We start from the raw sequence: 19,611 nt of genomic DNA, 5'->3' as shown, positions 1-19,611 counted from the left end.
AGAATCTCTGACTCACACAACTCTCAGCGCCTTCTATAGACTCACCCTTTCCACCTAAGCTCCATGAGGAGGATGTTATCTGTCAGAACCTTGGGCCTGAGCCCTCAGGCTATAGAGAAGTCAGGGCCGCAGGCTCCAGAGCCTTGCCCCTGCTCACCACAGCTGGGCTAGGCCACTGCTCTCTGAACTGCTGCAAACAGCACTGGGACTCAGAGGCCCGCCAAGCACTAGGCTCCAAAATAGCAGTTGTATTCACATAAAAGCCTCTAATGAGAGAAAGATGCCATTTTTGGCCTCTTACACACACTCTGCAGACGCTGTCTGGCAGGCCAAGTGAGCCTCTACCGTTTGGCGGCCGGAGGGGAGGAAGGGAAGGTGTGAGTCAGACTTTGGCCCCAGCCTCTAGGCCTGGACCGCCCTGTTAATTGCTTTAACAAATGCTGAGATGCTGGGCCACTTGGAGGCTGAGGGCCAGGGACTGGGGTAGAAAGCTGCCCCAGTTCCCAACAGCCACAGCAGGGACACAGAAGGAGACTTCGGGGGTATAGCCATCCCCCAACCTTGACTTGGTTGAGAGAAACCAGGGCTTTGGAGATTTCAGTCTCAGCAGAGCCTCTAGGGAAGAGAGATGAAGAATGACCAAAACAAGCGCTATCAGAGCCCAGCCTGTGTTGAGCCTCTTCCTGGAAAGCTGCAGCAAGACAGTTCAATGATTGACAGGTAGCCGTCTGCTCTGGGTATCTGCAGCCCATGGCAATGTATGAAGGAAAGGGATACCTTCCCATCACTGAATCCTAACCATGTGGATGCAGGAGTCATTACCACTGACCCGCTGTGCCCTTATCTAGAACATGGTTGTGCACCTAATACTTACTGCCTGCATAGAATGGTAAAGAAGGTATAGGCTGTGTCCATGCCTTCATGGAACTTCCAAATTAATTGCAAGGCTATGAGAAAACACATAGAGGAAGGAACAGAAGAGCAGAAGTCAGGATGCAAAGATATGGAGGTAGCAGTTAAGGGACCAAACCAAACCAAACAAGACTGATGAGTGACAGCTGTAAGCAGAGTGGTTGGAGGTCGCTCCTCTGAGGAGGGGATGATGACAGAGGACAGGCACAAAAGGCAGTGAGTGGAGGCAGAGCTGGAGAGAGTGGCATTTGCTACAGACAGGAGGACGCCCACATCCAACAGCCAGGCAAATAATGTGAATCAGGGTAAGTGTTAAGAGCCCAGGCTAGAAGGGACACTGGTTTTGGGACCTCACAGCAGAAGGTAAGCTGATACATTCATGGCTTAGAGAAAGAACACCCAGTAGACATCTACAGACACCCAGAGTAGATGGCCACAGATATGAGTAGGCAGTCAGTGAGACAATCACAACAGATGTTGAGTAGACAGAAAACTCAAGAGCCTGGAGGTCAAGGGAGAAGACTGTCTGGGGGTGTCTGTAAACATGGGTTAGTGCCAGTGTCTACAAGACAGTGCCTACATCCTGCTTTCTCTCTATCACCTCTTCTTCTTATTACTATGGGTACTATTGCCATCCCTGGCATATGGGAAAACTGAGGTTTACATTGGTTAAAGACTTGTCTAACATTACCATGCTATTAAGTAGTTGGAACAAGGGTTTTACATAGGGGAATACTGGGTCTAAAGTTGGAGCCGTCCTACGTGTGAGCCTTCTACAGGTATGACATAGGCGGACACAGGCAGACGCCATGAGGGAAGCCAAGTGGAGCCCAGAAAAAGAGAATCAGGTTCCCTTGTAGGACTGAGGTAAGAACCAGAAGGAATATTGTTCCAGTGCCGACCACACAATGCAGAGGCTCTGGACCAAGAAGTCAGGAGCAAATGCTTGCCCAGGACTCTGTCACTAATCCCCTGAGTAACAGGGAGGGCTTCTGGGAGGATAGTAGGAGGTGGACAACAGAAAGGGATTTCTCCGCTTAGGAACAACGCAGAGGTCCTGCCCTTAGAAATCAAAGTAAGAAGTCAAGGTTCTTTACAAAGAGCCTATAGATACAAAGAGCCTATAGATACAAAGAGCCTATAGATACAAAGAAAGAGCCTATAGATACAAAGAGCCTATAGAACACAGAAGACCATGAATGAAATGTCTAACCTAAATTACTTCAAGTGTTCCTTATGACCCTGGAAGGCAGCAATTATTGTTAGTCACAGCGCACAGAAGAGGACCCAAGACACAGAGAGCTTGTGTGGCTTGTCCATAGCCACACAACTACCAAAAGGGTCTCCAGCACAGGCTCTGGGTGACTGCGCTCCCCCCACCCCAAATGTAATGCCTAATCATACGCCAGGCTGTCTGAACTGTGGCCTGGCCCTTGGTTGCTGGAGACTGGATTCATACACACAGACTGCTGAATCCCTACCCCTTGACTTGGACAACTATCCAAGTTCATCTGCAAAGTGGGTTTTAAAAAAATCAAATCTAGCCCCAAGGATCATGATATTAAAATCAGTAATATAGGTCTGGAGATTTGGTTCAGCGGTTACAAGCCCTAACTGTTTTTTTCAGAGGACCCGGATTCAATTCCCAGCTCCTACACAGCAGCTCACAACTGTCTGTAACTCCAGTTCCAGGAGATTTGACACTCTCACACAGACATACACGCAGGCAAAACACCAATGCATGTGAAATAAAAATAAATAAAATCATTTTGTAAAAAAATTTTAAAAATCAGCAATATCATAGGGCTTATAATAGCACCTGGTATACTTTGAGAGTTATAGATTATATCATTATTCCCAAAGACAAGCTTATATAAACCATCATACACTGTGTGGCTGAGACCTAACTAAAATGGGAGCTAGTTACTTGCCCAAAGGTGCAAAACTGGGGTTCAAACACCCATCTCCTTAGATCTGTGCCAGAATCTTACTCTTAACCTTGAACCTTACTGCAAGAATTGGGATTTTGAGATGGGCCCTTCCTCAGCCATTGCAGGGGATTGCTTCTGTTCTCCACAGAGTGGACTCAGACTGTGTCTTCAGGTCAAGCTAAGATAGGAAGACTAAGGGAGGGTCTGCAGCCCCTTCCCCAGCTGTATGGAGACAGGGGCGAGCAGGTATGAGAATACAGAATGATCTCCCCAAATCATCAGCTATAAACGGGCTAGCTGTCTCACAGCGTATTGCCCTTCCCCCTCAGCATCTGCCTCCACAAATACATAAACATATGAATCATGCAGAAGAGCTGGCAAGGCCACAGAAAAAAAGGCAGATACCAAGACGAAGGGAGGAAACCATGGCCCAATTCCAGACCCCACCAAGGAAGGAACTGGGGATACAGCAGTGTGGCAGCCAGAGACACAGCGGCTCCCCAGGTTCCAGTGACTTTGGGAGGAGGGAACAGGTTAGCCAGGGAGGTGAAGTGTGTTAAGGCTTAGAATTGCTTCCGTGAGAGAAGAAAAAGGCTAGGGTTCGGGGGCAATGGAGCCAGGACCAGCATTTCCGTACATGGGCAATGTATTGAGTCCTCTTATATAGAGAGCCAGAAGATGAGCTAAGTCTCCATGTGGTTTGGGGGCCAAGACTGAAACGGGAGTGTGCCATATACTCTGTATCTGTTCTCATCTCCCACCTGTCTGGAAGGCACCCCCATCTGTATGAAATTGCTAGGACAATTCCTGAACATTCTCTGGCATGGCCTCCCCCTTCCCCCCATCTCTGAGGGCAGCTGTGTAGAGGGGAGAAGGCAATGAAAAGCCACTGGGGAAGCAGAGAGCCAGCTGTCAGGGTATGGCGCCAAGAGCACCACATTCTACACAGCCCTGGGCCCAGTTATCCAGGCCAACACCCCAGTGCTCACGTGGTTCTCGTTAGGTTCATTAGCTGCCAAATAGCAACAAGCAAACAGCACAGGGACCAACTAGTCACCAGACAACTCTTCCGTGGGCAGCCCACTTCAAGCAGGGAAGGCCAGTTCTCCAAAGAGCTGCCAGCCTACAGCCTGGTCCAAGGGTAAGGAGACAGGTTTTAGGGAGTGGTACAGCATAGTCAGGCTGGACAGAGAATTAATGGGGGTGTGGCTACCTGCACATCCCTCAGCAGCACCCGCTGAGACAGGAGGATGCCCTCACCCAATCTCAAGTTTCCAGTGCTGAAACTACAGTTTGGTGAAGAAGAATTCTGCCAAAACACAAGTGAGTTAGGAGCAGCCTGCGGGCCTGGAGGGCTGAGTGCGGCCAGGCCTACCCCCCCACCCCCAGGCATCTGGTTTCAAGCCTACCCCCTGTGAGGCTGCACAGTCCCAGTTAATCTCAGCAAAACTCTACCAGCCAAAGGCTCCCTGCAAAGGCTGAGCTCCCTGGAGCATACGAATCTTCTTCCGCAACCTCGAACTACAAACATCCCAGAGTCCTCAGGGTGCTGTGTCTCAAAGTGTGGTCCTTGGCCCTGCAACAACAGCAGCCCCAGGGAACTCGTGGGGACCATAGTCCCAGCTCCACTTCAGTCTCCTTATCAAATCTACAGTAGCATTCCCTGAAGATTTGTGGGGACATCCATCCCTGAGTCCCCTCTGGTAGTGAGCTCTGAACTCTTCTTTGGGATGTTCAGCCACAGTTACAGCCATCTATGTTGCTTTACAAAAATGGCAGCATCATGCCTTAGCCCACAGTCTCTGCCTTGCATAAAGCGACTGGGTCTCCCACTTCTCTGCCCAAGGGAGTAGCTTGAAGATGATTTGGTCTCAGACTGTCCTCTAAGGAGGTGAGGGACCCTGAGCAAGTCACCACCTCTCCAAAGGTCATTTTATCACCTTTGAAAATATGAATGAAGGCTGGGGGCGTTGTTCTACTACAACATCTGTCTAACATAGCCCTATGTGTAAGACCCAACACATTAATAATAATAATAACAATAATAATGAGAAGGAGGAGGAGAAAGAAAAGAAGAAAGATGAGGAAGAAGAGGAGGAGAAAGAGAAAGAGGAGGATGAGGAGGAGAAGAGGAAGAGGAGGAGGAGGAAGAAGAGGAGGAGGAGGGAGAGGAGGAAGAAGAAGAAGAGGAGGAGGAGGAGGAAGAAGAGGAGGAAGAAGAAGAGGAGGAGGAGGAGGAGGAAGAGGAGGAGGAAGAGGAGGAGGAAGAGGAGGAGGAGGAGTTAGAAGAAGAAGAAGAAGAAGAAGAAGAAGAAGAAGAAGAAGAAGAAGAAGAAGAAGAAGAAGAAGAAGAAGAAGAAGAAGAAGGCGGCAATGACTTAGTTGTTGCTATATTCTTTAATCACTATACCTGGGAAGCTAAAGCAGGAAGATCATGAGTTTGAAGATAGCTAAGGCTACGAAGTGAGATCTTGTCTCAAAGAAAAAGGAAAAGAAAAGAAGAAATGAGGACACAGGTTCCTTCTCCACTTGACCTCTAGCCACAGAGGACCTGCACCCTGACGGTCCCACTCCTCCAGGTGGCCTGAAAAGGCTATGTAGGCAAGAGAGCTGCTGGGATTTCTGTCTGGAGGTCCTCAGAGCTGTATGTACAGATAGCGGAGGGGTTGGGGCCACGCGGCCTGAGGCAGAGTTCCAGGGCTTGCTCATTTTTATCCTCTTCCTACAAAACACAACTACATCTCCATCTCAAGATGCACTGGGAAGGAGAGAAGGGCACCCAGCACGTTGGGAACACCACATGGGTCATACCCCAGTATGTTTAGCTGTGAAGCTCTCACATGTAAAGGGCCTGTGTGTCTCCTTGAAAGAAGCCATGACAAGACCAAGGCCTCACAGTCAGGCTTGGGCCTAGTAGAGGCAATGGCATCTATGGAGTCTGGGGGCAGGGGACAGTGGGATAGAGGTCCTAGGGAGCTGATGTAGACCCCAGAAAGAGGCCTGTGGAGCAAGGGAGAAAGATCCCAGGAGTTCCCTGTGATGCCCATCCCCTATACTGTCTGTTGGAAATGCCAGCCTCAGCTATTGTTGAGAAGAAATGGGCCAGGGAGACACCCTAGCACGCCCAGCACTCCATCCTTGGCCGTATCTCCCAACCAAAGTCTTAGTTTCCTCAAAGGTGGAGGATAAGGAAATCCACAGGGAAAAGCTTGACGGTGACAATACTTGTGATGAGCCAGGCAAGGGGTTGGGCAATTGGAACACCCAACTCTTAGCTAGCGGCATCTCCGGGAAGCCACTGCTGTCTCCAGTGCTCCCCAGTGCTCCCCAGTGCTCCCATGCTCCCTGTGCTTCCCAGTGCTCTCAGTGCTCCCAAGTGCTCCCAGTGCTCCCAAGCAGCGTGATGCTCAGAAGACAGGATCAGACACCCGTTAGCAAGTATAAGAAGCATCCTTGAGTCAGGTTGTCTGACTTCTGCCATCACCTGACTCAGTTTCTTCATCCACCAAATGGAAAGATTCCGCACACTCTGCCTAAAGTGGGTACTGTATAGGTATTGCCTCTGACATTAATGCTGGCATGGGTCATGGCTCTCCTACCCTTGGGTAAAGGGTCAGTCTAGAGCCCATGACTCTTCCCACCTCCATCCTAGGCCTTGACATAGCTAAGAGGACGTCTTTCTTTCCTCACATTTAAGGCAACTTGGCAAACTTCAGAGTATCTGAGAAAAGGTTCTTCCAGGTCATCCCAGTACCATGTCTGCCTGATATGCCAAGACCATGGGCCAGGGGCCAGGGCAGAGGTGGATTCCCACAACCCACAGTAAGAATGATGTTCCCAGAGGCATGCTCTGCAGAACAAAAACATAGGCACCAACACAGTGGGCTGGAAAAAGGAGCTGCAAGAAGTTTAAAAGACAAACAGGAATCTGCTTAAAGAAATCGTTTCTTTTTGGAGACATCTTTAAATCTCCCTTCCTATCTACTCTGGAGACCTCCTTGGAGGCAGAGGCCTAGGGAGACATGTCTTCTCCGTGTCCTGGAGTTCTCACCCAGGTCTATCTCAGGAGCAAGAAGGGTGGATGGGGCAGGAGGCACTCACGTTTGATACAGTGGTTGGTGCTATTTGATGTCGTCCATCCTGGGCAGCACTGTCCCCCGCAGACATTTCTCCTGTGGAGTCACCGGGGCTAAGTTAACACAAGGATGCTCCAAGCTGCTACCGTCCACATAGCCCTCTTGGGGAAATACGTGGAGGCTGGGAAGATCTCATTCCACAGGGAGGCCATCTGCTCCAGGAATGAGGACTACGGTGTGATGAAGGATGAAGTTGAGTCTTCCCCCCTAACATCCCCTGTATACCTCTGGGAGACCTCTGTTTCTCCATCTGCACAATGGAGACAATGCCTGCCTCACTGAGTGACTGTGGTGAAAAAAGGTGTCTAGTAGCCAGTACAGAGAAGCAATATAGGGCAGAGCATGGTGGTATACTGATGGGGGTTCTAGGCCAGCCTACGCTATGTATAGAGAGCTCATCTCAAAGATTAAAACACACATAGACACACACACAGAGACATACACACAGATACACATACACATAGACACTCACACACAGAGAGAGAGAGAGAGAGAGAGAGAGAGAGAGAGAGAGAGAGAGAGAGAGAGACAAGGTGGTAAGCAAGTTCATAGAGGTTCAGTCATTTGCCAAAGCCACATAACCATTGAGTACCAGAGCCCGGTTCCAAAAAAAATCTAGGTTGGCAGGCTAGTGGGTACCTCAGTGAGAGAGAGAGAGAGAGAGAGAGAGAGAGAGAGAGAGAGAGAGAGAGCCTGGAGGCCCTGAGTTCTATCCAGAACACCAAAAACAAAACAAAAAATGCTGAGCTGGCTGAACTCTAAGCCAGACCCCAAGTCTACAGTGCCTCTCACCAAAACCCACACAGCGTGCTCCTTGCCTGCAGATGCTGACAACTGCAGAGACGTTACATAAAAAATATAGTCTTAGGGATATATATATATGTGTGTGTGTGTGTGTGTGTGTGTGTGTGTGTGTGTGTGTGTGTGAGAGAGAGAGAGAGAGAGAGAGAGAGAGAGAGAGAGAGAGAGAGAGACCTTCCCACAAATTCAGACCAGGAGGTAGACTTGGGCAGGACCATATGTAGTCAGATTGAGGGCTAAGCGGGAGACTGAAGAAACAGGGCTCACGGGTCACTGTTCAAGAAAGGCTCCCACGGTGACAACTGATAGGAAGAGGGGGCATAACTAAGCCACCCCTATCTGGCCAGCACCCTTTTCACTTAGGAAGGCCAATAGAATGTAATTTATGGGCCCTGGCCCTGACACCTTCAAGACCTTAGCTTTTGGTCTTGGTGGGACACTCACTCCACCTGCCCAGGTGTCCTCAGGTGTCTGGTGAGAGCCATCAGCACCAAAATGTTTTCCAACCCAAGCTTTCCACCTGCAGACCCCAACAACCAGACAACGGAAACTCCCAAGAAGGAGTGTACTGGAGAAGACCTGGTGGGTCTGGACAGGCAAGGCTGGCTCTGCCTTCCCAGGCCCAGTCATAAGGAACAAAAACAAAACTTGAGGTGAGTGGGAGAGAGAGGTGAGGTGCGGGCAGAGGCTGGAGTGGGTGGCCATTCCTGGGATCCTTGGGGCCAAGATGACAAGCATCTGGTGCTGCTTAGGAGATTGTTTGACATTTGAGTGGACCCCAAAGCTTGTGTGGTTGTGGGAGTCATCAGAAGAATTCAAAATAAATTCCTAAAGCCTGCAAAGGCTGAGGCCCACTCCTGGTTCTTGGTCCCAACCTTATGAAGGCATGGCCTCCCAGGGAGCTTTCAGAATGTCCCTGTGGCCAAGAGCTCTGTCTTGCTGGCCCCCTCCAGCACCATCCTGATTTCCTAATGTTCTCTTCCCAGTCAAGGCCCAAGTCACTGGGCTCCAGGGAGAGAGCTGCCCGCCAGACGCAGAGCTTTGCAGCATACGCCCGGGTAGAAGGGAAAAGCAGTCCAGTTATTTGGAAGTCACTACCCATTGTGTTAGTGACCCGGCCTCTTTGTGGGTTGAAAAGGTCTTTGAGAGAAAACAGGCTGCTCGCCCTGGGAGTTTTCTGAGATGCAGTGCCTGTGGGAACTTAGCACAGACCCAGGAGCCTACCTGGGTGGGAAATCGTACCACAAGTCCTGCTCAAGGATCTCCCCCCACCAGCCCCCCCATCAACCTGAATACCCTCGGGATGGCTTTGCAGCTAAGATGGTCAGCAGCCAGGTCTGCCCTGACTGCCTATAGAGGAGTCCTAAGGGATGTCAGGGTCAGAGCAGAAACTGGCCAGAATCAAAGGCTGCCAGTAGACACAGCAGGATGGGGCTGGAGGGGTACTTAAGAGAGACTCGGACACTCAATGGACATCTCTGAAGCTATTGCAGGCCCGGCCAGGAGAGCGGCTAGGAGGTGACAGCCTGTGTCTCACATTTGCTAGACAAAAATCTACATAATTCTAGACTTCCATATCGACATGATCTCCTTTGTGGAAAGCTCCTCTGATGAGTGTTTGCCCCTCCCCCACCATTAGCGCGCGCGCGCGCGCGCGCTCACACACACACACACACACACACACACACACACACACACACACACCATTTAGTAGTGGTGCCTCATGCCACTGGGGCCTAACTCTGTCTTGGGTATCTTTAATATTCTTTCCTTTTTCTCTTTGCCTCCGTAGGCTAACACAGTGCCAAAAAGTATGGTGTATATTTTAATATGGTTTCTCCATACTTTGTGCACAGGGCACGAAATTCAGCTTCCCAGACAATGGGTGGTGCCTGACCAGAACTGAAAAACTTCTTTTTTAATTTCAAAATGTCTTACATTTCCTTTCTCTTCTTGAACTACTTTTAACTAGTAATAATGATGCAAAGTTTCCTTTTAATTATGGATTTATTTATGCAGAAGAATGAGTCAGGCTTTGTTCGTAATGATACAAAAATGTAATTCATCTAAACATCCAGAAACAGGAGGATGGATAAATAAACTGTGGGATATTTAGACAAAGGAACAATATGTGCCAGTTAAAATGAATAAACTTGACTTGTATATTGTCATAGTTAAATCTCAAATTCCTAATAAGAAAGGGAAAACGCAGTAGGGGAATACAATATGCTACCCTGTCTAAGTTTAAGATATATAAGGTAACATTGTATATTTTATGGATATTTGCATCTGTTGCAATAGCATAAAACACACATTGGAAATATCTAAATCCAAATGATGGTTAACAAAGGGGGAAAGGAAGCAAATTTATAGAAGAAATCTCAACTCTATTCTTATTGCAACTTTGATATACCATGTTGGGTTGGTAAACTCCGGAAGCCTGCTCTTTTCTGAAAGAAAAGAAGGAGGATCTGGGGTGGAGGGGCTGGCAGAGGAAGAGGAAGGGGAAATTTCAGTTGGGATGTAATAGATGAGAGAAGAAAAAAATGAAAGTAAACTAACTTGTGAGTTCTACTGCTTCCAATGCCTTTTAGTCTTCATGCAAATTTTCATAATTTACATCAAAAGATGTAACACGGAATCCTATTACTGTAATAATGTATTGATAAAGAAAAAAAGCTGGCACGTGGCTCATTGGATAAAAGCATTGGCTAAGCCTTCCAGCCCGAGTTCAATCCCAGGAACCCACTTGGTGGAAGGAGAGAAGACATGAGACTATGAAGAAAATATTAAGATGGTTCAGAAACACTGTTTCCTGGGAAACAGTAAGTCCCCTGTAGACTGTAGTACATAACTCTACTGCTCAACCATGTACCTCAGAGGTTTAGCACAATGGCTGGTGAATGTATTTTTTTAATCTCCAATACATTAACAATTCCATAAGGAAAAGGTTTTTGGTTTTGTTTGTTTCTTTCTTTTGGTTTTGTTGTTGCTGTTGTTTTTGTTGTTCCAGACAGGGTTTCTCTGTGTAGCCCTGGCTGTCCTAGAACTTGCTCCGTAAAGGTGTGCACCACCACCACCTGGCAGTTTGTCTATTTTGTCTACTGCTATATCCCCAGGGTTTCCAGAATAGTGCATATTAAAGGAGTTCCACCAAAACACCCCAAACAACAACAGCAACAGCACAAAAACAACAACAACAACACACACACAACCAATCCAAAAAAACCAAAAACCCTCAATTAGCAAAAGTGTAGTTCTATATTCCACCAGCAGATGGCACTTGGTCCCTAGCTCTGACCTGCACATGATAGCCAGAATGGACCTGGATTGAGGAAGTTAAGGAATAATTTTGTCACTTGGGCCTCTTCCCAAGAGATGAATGGGATGCTAGAAGAACTCAACATCTGTCTACCAAAGCTATAGGAGACAAAACTGAGGATCCAACTCCATCACCTGATATGCAACTGTGTACTTAGCAGGCATCCACAACGTATACACCTGGTCACTGCTGTCAGCTTTGTCCTGGTGACAGTCTGCTTTGCTTCACTTTAGGACTTCTGACAGCACCTTCCAACACACACACACACACACACAGCATGCACAAGCCTGCAGCATAACCACCCTCTCCCCAGGACAGCTAGACTTCATCTGAGCCTCAGTCCCTGGCTTCCGTATATCAGGGCTTTATTCTTGCTACTGGACAAACCAAACCCTTATGGTGGAAAGCCCTAGTTCGGAGCCAATGTTAAGCTTGCATGACCACCTCATCTCCTTCCTCATCTACGCTTAGGGACACCAGGTACGTGTCTCCTTCCTGAGCCACTCCACTACGTTGTACTGCTCCGTTGCCCTTAACAGAACATGTCCCTGCTTTCAGAAACATTCACCAGCACATACTGTTCGTGCCTCCAACTTGATTTTAAGAAACTGACTTGCCCTCCAGCAGGATTTGTATTCTGTGGGTCTCCGAGCCCTCTCCCATGCTCGGCACATGTAATCATGCAGCTACCTGCACAAGCCAGGATAGAGGGAGAAAGTTGAAACAGGGCAGGTGTCCCATTAACTCTCCTTGAATGGTCCTGTGCTGGAGGCACTTGGCGGCACGCAGCTCTATGCCCTGCAGACTTTTAGGCTAGGCCTCTGAAGGTTAGCAGGGAGTCCATTTAGTCTCAGAGAGGGCCAGCTGCGTGCAGGCACTGATCTGCTGGGAACACGGAAGAGAGAGAACAAAACCCTGCTAAAGAAGAACTTGTATAAGTTCTGAGCACATATACAGAAATAGAAATATGTCAGGGGGATAAAAGCTGTAAAAAAAAATCATAAAGCAGAGTGAGGGAGGGGAAGGGATGAGACACGGGGAATTCTTCTAAGATACAGAAGACCGCTGCAGCCGAGAGATGAGTATTGCGCAGAGCAGGAGGCAGAAGAGCCTCTGTAGTGGAACTAAGCATACAAGCATGGTGACTGCTACCTGGGACTACAACGGACAGGTAAACCAGGCTCAGGCAAAGGGCTGCCAAAGCCCCTCCTAGACTAACCAATGGGGCCCTGCCCTATCCGTCATAACCAGGTTCCTGCACCCTCACTCCAGTGACACCTGCATATACAGGCGAGGTCCCCAACTCATTAAATTCTGGGCAGGGCGTTGTTGGGGCAGGAGAGGGGGGCCTCCTGTGGTAATAGAGTCCAGGGCCCGCAGCGAGTGGTGCAAAATAATAAGTTGAAGAGTTGGAGCGAGGCTTGGCCTTTCCAAACGTGCAAACAACGCTGACATATAGACTGACTGGCATACACAGACCCGGTCCCTCGCACAGGGTCAAGGCAGCCTTCCCCTCCACAGAGCTCCTAAACCCATGCCTAAGCCCTCTGCGTGTCCCAGCAGACCTGAGCCCGGACCATACACTTGTCTTGGCGCGCCTGCTTCGCTGTTGTCAGTCCCTTCCAGGAGATGCGTCTGTCTTCGCGCCCTGGTGTCCTCACTCCCCCCGCCCAGATCCTCCACCTACTGGCGCCCCGGGCCAGTTTAACCTTCTCTGGGCCTCAAGAGCCCAGAGCGCCCACCCAGCAACTGCGAGAGCTCGCTAGCTCAGCACAGAATAAGTTAGAACCGCACAAGAGCTTAACGTCGGGGTTCCCGGTGAACTGTTGTATAAGGGAAAGGATAATAGATCTATTTTCCCCAAAAATAACTTTTTGCAAGCTGGTTCCGAGCCCCGGCTTCGGAACCTTGGAGCGGTTTCTCTACATTACTAAGGACAAAGGGACAGGAGTCTCCTCTGTCCTGCACCCCACTGAAGGCATGACTGTCCGGGATCTCTGTATCCCTTACCCGCCTCCCCCATTCCCTCTCCAATGCTCACCCGGTGAGTCGCCCTCTCCGTGCAGCCGCGGGTCGCTGAGGGGTCGCCGGGCGCACGACAGAAGATGTGGCCCGGGCTGCTGGCTGTTGCTGGCCCCGGGGATTGCTTCTCCGAGTCTGGACAGGTGGCTGAACTCGACGCAGCTGCTGGGCTCGGGACGGTCTCCTGGCCCCGGCCTCTGAGAGCCTTCCAAGGCTCCCCTGGCCCGGCTGGTTCCTCTCAGAGGGCGACAAGCCGGGGACCGACGCGTCAGGCTCTCGGAACAGACTGTACACCTTGGCTGCAGCCGCTGCGGGGTGGCTGCCCACGGGGCGCCACAACCGATTCGCATCCCTGCTAGCTGGTTCGTATCTCCCTACAGAATCCCTTTGGGCATGACTTGTCCCCATCCAGAGAGCCAGGACAAGTGGCAGGAAGCCCCTCCAACGCGTCCATTGGACGCGTCCGGAGCAGCGGGCGGTGGTCGGCGCCCTCACGGCGCCAGAGTGGCTGTAGAGTTGTGGGCACCGGAGACCTCGTGGGGAGGTGCTCTCCATCGTTCGCCCCACCGACCCGTCTGGCGGCTTGCCCCTTTCCCGTCTAGGGGACCTCTGAAACAGCCGTCTGGGGGTCCAAGGGTTCCCAGGCAAGGACTGTATGGTGAGCAGCCCGGGCTGCGCACCCAGCCGCCGCACCTTCGCGCTCCCACTGCCGCCGTCTGAAGGGGAACCAGAGGGTTTTATTTTTGGAAACCGCCCCCTGCTTTTTCGTCTCTTTTATCCACGCCATGCCCCCTCCTTGGAGGGACAGCTCGGCCCCCTTATTACGGGAGACAAGAATTCCAGCAACACCCTCTTTGGCACCGAGAAGCGAGCGGGCGGCGAGGGGATTAACCCGTGAGGAGCTGCGGGCGACGCAGGGCAGACCCGGGGGCTGGAAAGACAGATGGCGTCTGCCTGGACAAGCGCACCTGAGCCGCCCTTCTCCTGTCCTGAGCAAGCTCAAGTTGTCCACCTGTCCTAAATGTATTTACTGCTCCTGACCTCACGGACTCAGATGAACAAGGCTGCTTCTCAAGCCTGAAGGAAGATTGGGAAGGTACCCAGACCAGAGTAATGGGGACCGAGCCTGAGGCATGCGCGCCTTCTCATCGCTTCCTCCTCTGACCGCTGGGAGCGCTAGGCGAGAATGCAGGTGTCCCTGGGGCAGCACCCAGGAGCCTGTTGTCTATGGGGAAGGTCAACTTGGGGCGCGCGCCCCCTAGTGGAGCTGGTCGCACCCTTGGCAACCGTGTTTTGTAGTGACACACTCTGCCAGCAGGTTTAGCACCTAGATCTTAATCTGCTTCTTGTGGCATCAAGCCTTGGACTGGGCTTATGGTGGTGGTGGTGGTTGCCCGCTGGAAGAGGTGCTCTCTTTTCACAAAGGTAGACATGGAGCCTCTTGAATAAAGTGACTAAAGGAGAGCGTTGGCCCACAGTCCACTCTCTGGACTCCTTTCACAGCCCCTCATTCATTGAAGGATTTCCCCAGGGAGACTGCATGAGCCTTTGATCGGTCCCTGCTGGGCGGGGTTCTCACATCTTCTTGTATTGACAAGGAACAGGGTCACTGCCTCCCACTTGAGTTTACCTTCTCCCCCCCCCCCCCCCCCCCGTGTCCCCTGCCCCAAAGCCTAGAGGCCTAGGCATATATGGTTTTCCTGGAAGCATTTTCACAGCCTATTGCCTCCTAAGGAGACAGGATGAAAGAGCCAGGAAAGGGCACCAATTACAACTTCCCATACCAGCATCTCCCCTCCCAGAAACCTAAGTAATACCTAACTGGAGAAGAAAGCCTCAGTACTTGGTATTTAGCCTACGGAATCCTCCCCACCCGGCTGGTTCTCTGGAGGATCTGAACTTACTCTTGCTCGGTAGTCACTGGGTACTCTCAGTGACTACTCTGCTCAACAAACGTTCGATTCACTGCGATGCCTCATCTCTCCACCTGGAGTGTGCATTTCCAAGCGGTCTTCAGGATCTCCTCTTCACTTTACCTCACAGAGCGAACATCAGACCTAGAGCCCTAGAGACCATTTGTGCTGTTCAGCTTCCTGTTCCTGTGAGGAAATACCCAAGATCACCCACTTACAAGGTCAAATCGTTTCTTGGGGCTTTGTTGTTTTGGTTTGGTTTGTGTTGCTGTTGTTTTGTTTGATTTTGGTTTTGTTTTTGTTTTTTCAAGGCAGTATTTCTCTGTGTAGCCCTGGCTATCCCCTCTGTAAACCAGGCTGGCCTTCAACTCAGAGATTTGCCTGCCCCCCTGAGTGCTAGGATTAAAGGCACATGCCACTACCTCCCAGTTCTTCCCTACTGTTTTAGAAACATATTGTAAAGATTACTATCAGTTATGTATAAATGTGTGTGCGTCTACATGTGAGTATGTGTGCATGAGTGCAGGGACCTTTGGAACCCAGTGGTACAGGATCCCCTGGAGCCGGACTGACAGATGGGTGTGAGCCACCTGAGGTGTCTGGGAACTGAACGAGGGTCCTCTGAAAGAGCAGCAACAGCTCTTTACCACCAAGCCTCTCTCCAGCTCCATTGTTCTCTACTTAATACATGCCAAGCACAGTCCTTAGCTTTCCTATCTCTACCAGATCCAAGAACAACAGCCTTTGTAACTAAGATCAACTTTAGACACTAAAGAGCCTGCTCCTGTTCCTGTTGAAAGCTCATTCAATTCTGTCAGAATCATATCTCCCCCACTATATCCCCATCAAAAAGCTGCCGGCCCTATGGTAGGGAAAGTGGGGTGGGTGGGATCTGTTCTTCAGACTCCCCTTTCACATGGTGGCTCCCCAGGGTCATGGTTCCACAGGAGGTGTCAGAGAAGGAGCAAAGTCTTATTTAGCGGATGCCCAGGCATTGGTCAGCCCTTTCATAGGCATGTGTGGGTTCTTTGGTGTGTGTATGTGTGTGTGTGTGTGTGTGTGTGTGTCTTCCATCCCACACCATCATAGCAAAGTCATCTTTGACCAACCTCTTGACCATCCTACATCCCTTGCCCCAAGAGACATGCCAGTCCGTGCCAGCCCAGGCAGTGGTAAGGTGGCTACTTCACTTCCCTACCATGTAGACTGTTCTAGCAAAGCTTGAAAGTCACGGTTCTCCATCAGGACGTGCACGTGAGTCTCTTCGCATGTATGCTTGCTCACTTTCTAAGATGCATGTTGGGATCTTCCGAGAACTTTCTTACTGTGCCTTGGCACCTGGGGTGGGGAGGGGTGGGATCTGAAATAGCCAGCGATTGCCCAAGCAGCAAAGGAAGAACAGCTATCATAGCATCTCCTTTTCTAGGAGATGTTGGTGTGCACTAGGAGTGTGCACACCAGGGTGTGCACTCAGGGAAACCTCAGCCCTGTCTCCTAAGGTGACCAATGTGTTCTCGCCCCAGTGACTAACTCCATCCTTGTTACCTGTGGGCAGGAACCACGGTATTTTGTAAAACCCTGTTCTACTTAACTGTGTCTTATACTTCTCTTCAGAATGCCCTGTTGTTCTAGGCTCTGGAACTTGAGAGGACATTGTGTGTGTGTGTGTGTGTGTGTGTGTGTGTGTGTGTGTGTGTGTACATGTTCATGTGGGGGTGCACATATGTGTGGTAGTCTGAGGCCACCCTTGAGTGTTATTCATCATGATTTTTGAAAGAAGATCTCTCACTAGCCTGGGGCTTACTGATTCCACTAGACTAGCTGTCTAAGAAGCCCTGGAGATTTCTCCGTCTCTGCCTTCCCAGTGCTGGGACTAACAGGCACATGCTTTCATGCTTTGTTTTTCTGCTCTTTTTTTCCTTTCTTTTCTTCTGTTTTTCTGTTTTATTATTATTATTATTTTATTTTAACCTGAGTTCTGGGGACCAAACTTAGGTCCTCACGTTTGCAGGCAGGCCCTCCACCAACTGAGCCATCTCCTCAACCCAGCTTTAGTAGATGTGAGACACAGGGAGAGCCCCCCTCAACAATCTATAAAATTACTCATCGGTCTAGCTTCCCTAGCTACTGTATCTCTAACTGAGCTGATACTGATACATTGTTCACTGTTTTCCCCAGAACATACAACAGAGCGAGAATCTGGTGGGCAGTCAAGAGACACCTGGATGGTGGCTCTGGGATGAATAACAGTGCGCCACCAACCAGGCAGGACTGGCATTACTAAGCCCATTTGAAATGAGGAAAACCTGAGCTCTGGGTGGCTACTCCTCGTCCAAACTCTCATGCTTGCTGTCCTTGGGGATGAACGTCACCTCTGTCCCCAGAATGCTCTGTTCCCTTCCTGCACAGTGAAGCAAGCTCCAGCCTGTGCTGACTCTTCCTGGCTGGAATGGGTGCCCATCTCTGCAGCCCAGACCTCCCTGTTCTACCTGCCCAGTGCCTTCAGGGACCCTCCTCTCCATCCCCCAATGCTCACCTCACATCCCCAAGAGCTTCTCAAGGCCAGAAACCTTGGCGTCATCTTGTCCCTGAGCTATTTTTTCCTCCTGTGTGTCCAAGTCATTATTACTGCTCTGTCTCCCCGGCCTGCATTTCTGGAAGTCTGCCGCCCATTCAGCCTCTCACTGTTTGCCTCAGCCAAAAGCCTCAGCAGACACGCTTCCCTCGCCACCCAGCACCCCTCCCACTCCTCAGTGAGTACAAGTGGTCCTTGGAAATCCCCACCCTGTTCTCCTGGGCCCACAGCCCCGATAATCTACTCCAAAGCTTGGCATCTGCTACCTTTCTGAGCACCGACCTCCTGTCCCATCACGTGCCTACTCCCCCCACCCCGCCCCCAACACACACACACAACCTTTGGGACCTCGTGGCACAGCTTTTTCAAAGCCCTTTCTCCCCATTAACACTTGAGTCCTGATAGGTTTTTATTTCGTTTTGCCATTTGAAGCTGCCAAAATGTATGGTACTTAGTAGCTTAGTAGGGCTCAGGCACTGTGCGAATCGGCAAACGACTCGTGTACCAGACCTATAGGGCAGTGGGTCGCCCCCCCCCCCAAGCCATTGGAAAGTACAGATGTATTCATCATGATTTGTAACGATAGCAAAATTACACTTACAAAGTAGCCATGAAAATAATTTTATAGTGTGTTTTGGGGGGGTCAGGGGGGAGTCACTACTACATAAAGAACTGTATTATAGGGTCACAGCATTAGGAAAGTTGGGAACCACTGCAATAGGGAATCACGATTTCCACAAACACAAAGAAGAACACTGAGTCTGGGAACAGCTTCTGGCATGCCCAGGACCACACAACAGGCAACAATAAATAACAGATACAAGATTCAAACCTGGCTCACCTAAGCCTAAGCTTTTAAGACAGCACCAACCTGCCTCAACCCAGAGCTCCCATCACAACTCAGGGAGACCCTCCCACCTACCCCCACTGTTGTGACCACTAACGATCTCCAGTGCCCAGTCTCAAATGCCTCCCTCATGCATGCCAGCTCACGACTTAATACCCTGAAGACCTGGGATGATCAGAACATTCTGCTCCCCTGAACCCTGTCTGCCCAGTTGGACAAGGGGTTAACTGTTCCCAGCATGGCCCCTGACTCACCATGTGTCATTTCCCTGTCATTGATGAGACAGGAGGATGCTGTTAAGCCCACTCATACATCTGTGGAATCTGGAGAGGGAAAGCCTCTCTGGAAAGCCCTGAAGAGTTCCTTCTAAGGGGTCAATATATTGGTCAGGACACTTGTCCACCAAGGGGATGGCAGTCTGCTGGACACACTGGGCAACCTAATGACTTTCCCATGTCTTGCTGGAATGGTGCTGGCAGCCGGAGAGCTACCAGAACCTGAACTAATTTGGTAAATAAGGACCAAAAACAAGGACTGCATTTCTGCTTCCTTTGCTGAGACCCAGACTCCCCACAGAATTCCAAAGATTTTTCTTCCTTGGAAGTCACTGGACCTCCAGCCCTGAATTCCTCTCCCCAGGAGAGCTTGTTCCCCTGCTCAGAACAAATAACATATTTCCTGGTTAATTGGAAGTCAGGACGGCTTGAAGAAGGATGATTGGACCCCCAGTCTTCCAGCGAGATCAGCTCAGTGTCCTCCTCAGATATTGGGCAGCTGGGTTTCCTGTATGGTTTTAAAGATGGAGCTGTACAGGGTAACCAGGTGTCTCTTCTTTGTGATGACTTCTCTGCCCATAAAGGTAGGTTACCGGGACCACTCTGACTCAAACATCACCACCTGGCATCCCCCAAACTCACAAACACTGGGGCTGAATCTGCTGATGCCTCTCCCACCCAGGGAGCATAGCATGCTGGCTTAGTGATATCAGCCATTGCATGAATGCCGGTGCAGAGATCAAGCAATCTGATGCTATAGAATGTTCTGGAAGGGCTGCCTTCTGTAAATAGAGCTCAGTTCAGAGCTTCCCCTGGCTGCTATTTTCTCACTGGAAAGAGGAGATAATGATGCCTTTTCCTGCTATTCTCTCCTTCA

General features: G+C 50.1%; 1 protein-coding gene across 3 annotated transcripts in view; it reads right to left on the bottom strand.

Moving 5' to 3' along the window:
* Ltbp2 (latent transforming growth factor beta binding protein 2) overlaps positions 1-13,886 on the bottom strand; it is a 94,123-nt gene extending 80,237 nt beyond the window's left edge. The window contains exons 1-2 of one of the 3 annotated variants that reach the window (XM_076921662.1): positions 13,144-13,886; positions 6,945-7,015 (exon numbers count right to left, since the gene is read on the bottom strand). In XM_076921662.1, coding sequence (XP_076777777.1) covers positions 6,945-7,015; positions 13,144-13,679 — 607 coding nt within the window. In that variant the 5' untranslated portion in view covers positions 13,680-13,886. The remainder of the gene's footprint in view (positions 1-6,944; positions 7,016-13,143) is intronic. The other 2 variants (XM_076921661.1, XM_076921663.1) reach the window with 2 other exon arrangements.
* Positions 13,887-19,611: the final 5,725 nt, after the last annotated feature.

The sequence above is a fragment of the Arvicanthis niloticus genome, chromosome 23 (assembly GCF_011762505.2).
Source record: "Arvicanthis niloticus isolate mArvNil1 chromosome 23, mArvNil1.pat.X, whole genome shotgun sequence".
Lineage (NCBI taxonomy): Eukaryota > Metazoa > Chordata > Mammalia > Rodentia > Muridae > Arvicanthis > Arvicanthis niloticus.
This window is presented reverse-complemented; position numbering and strand designations above follow the sequence as displayed.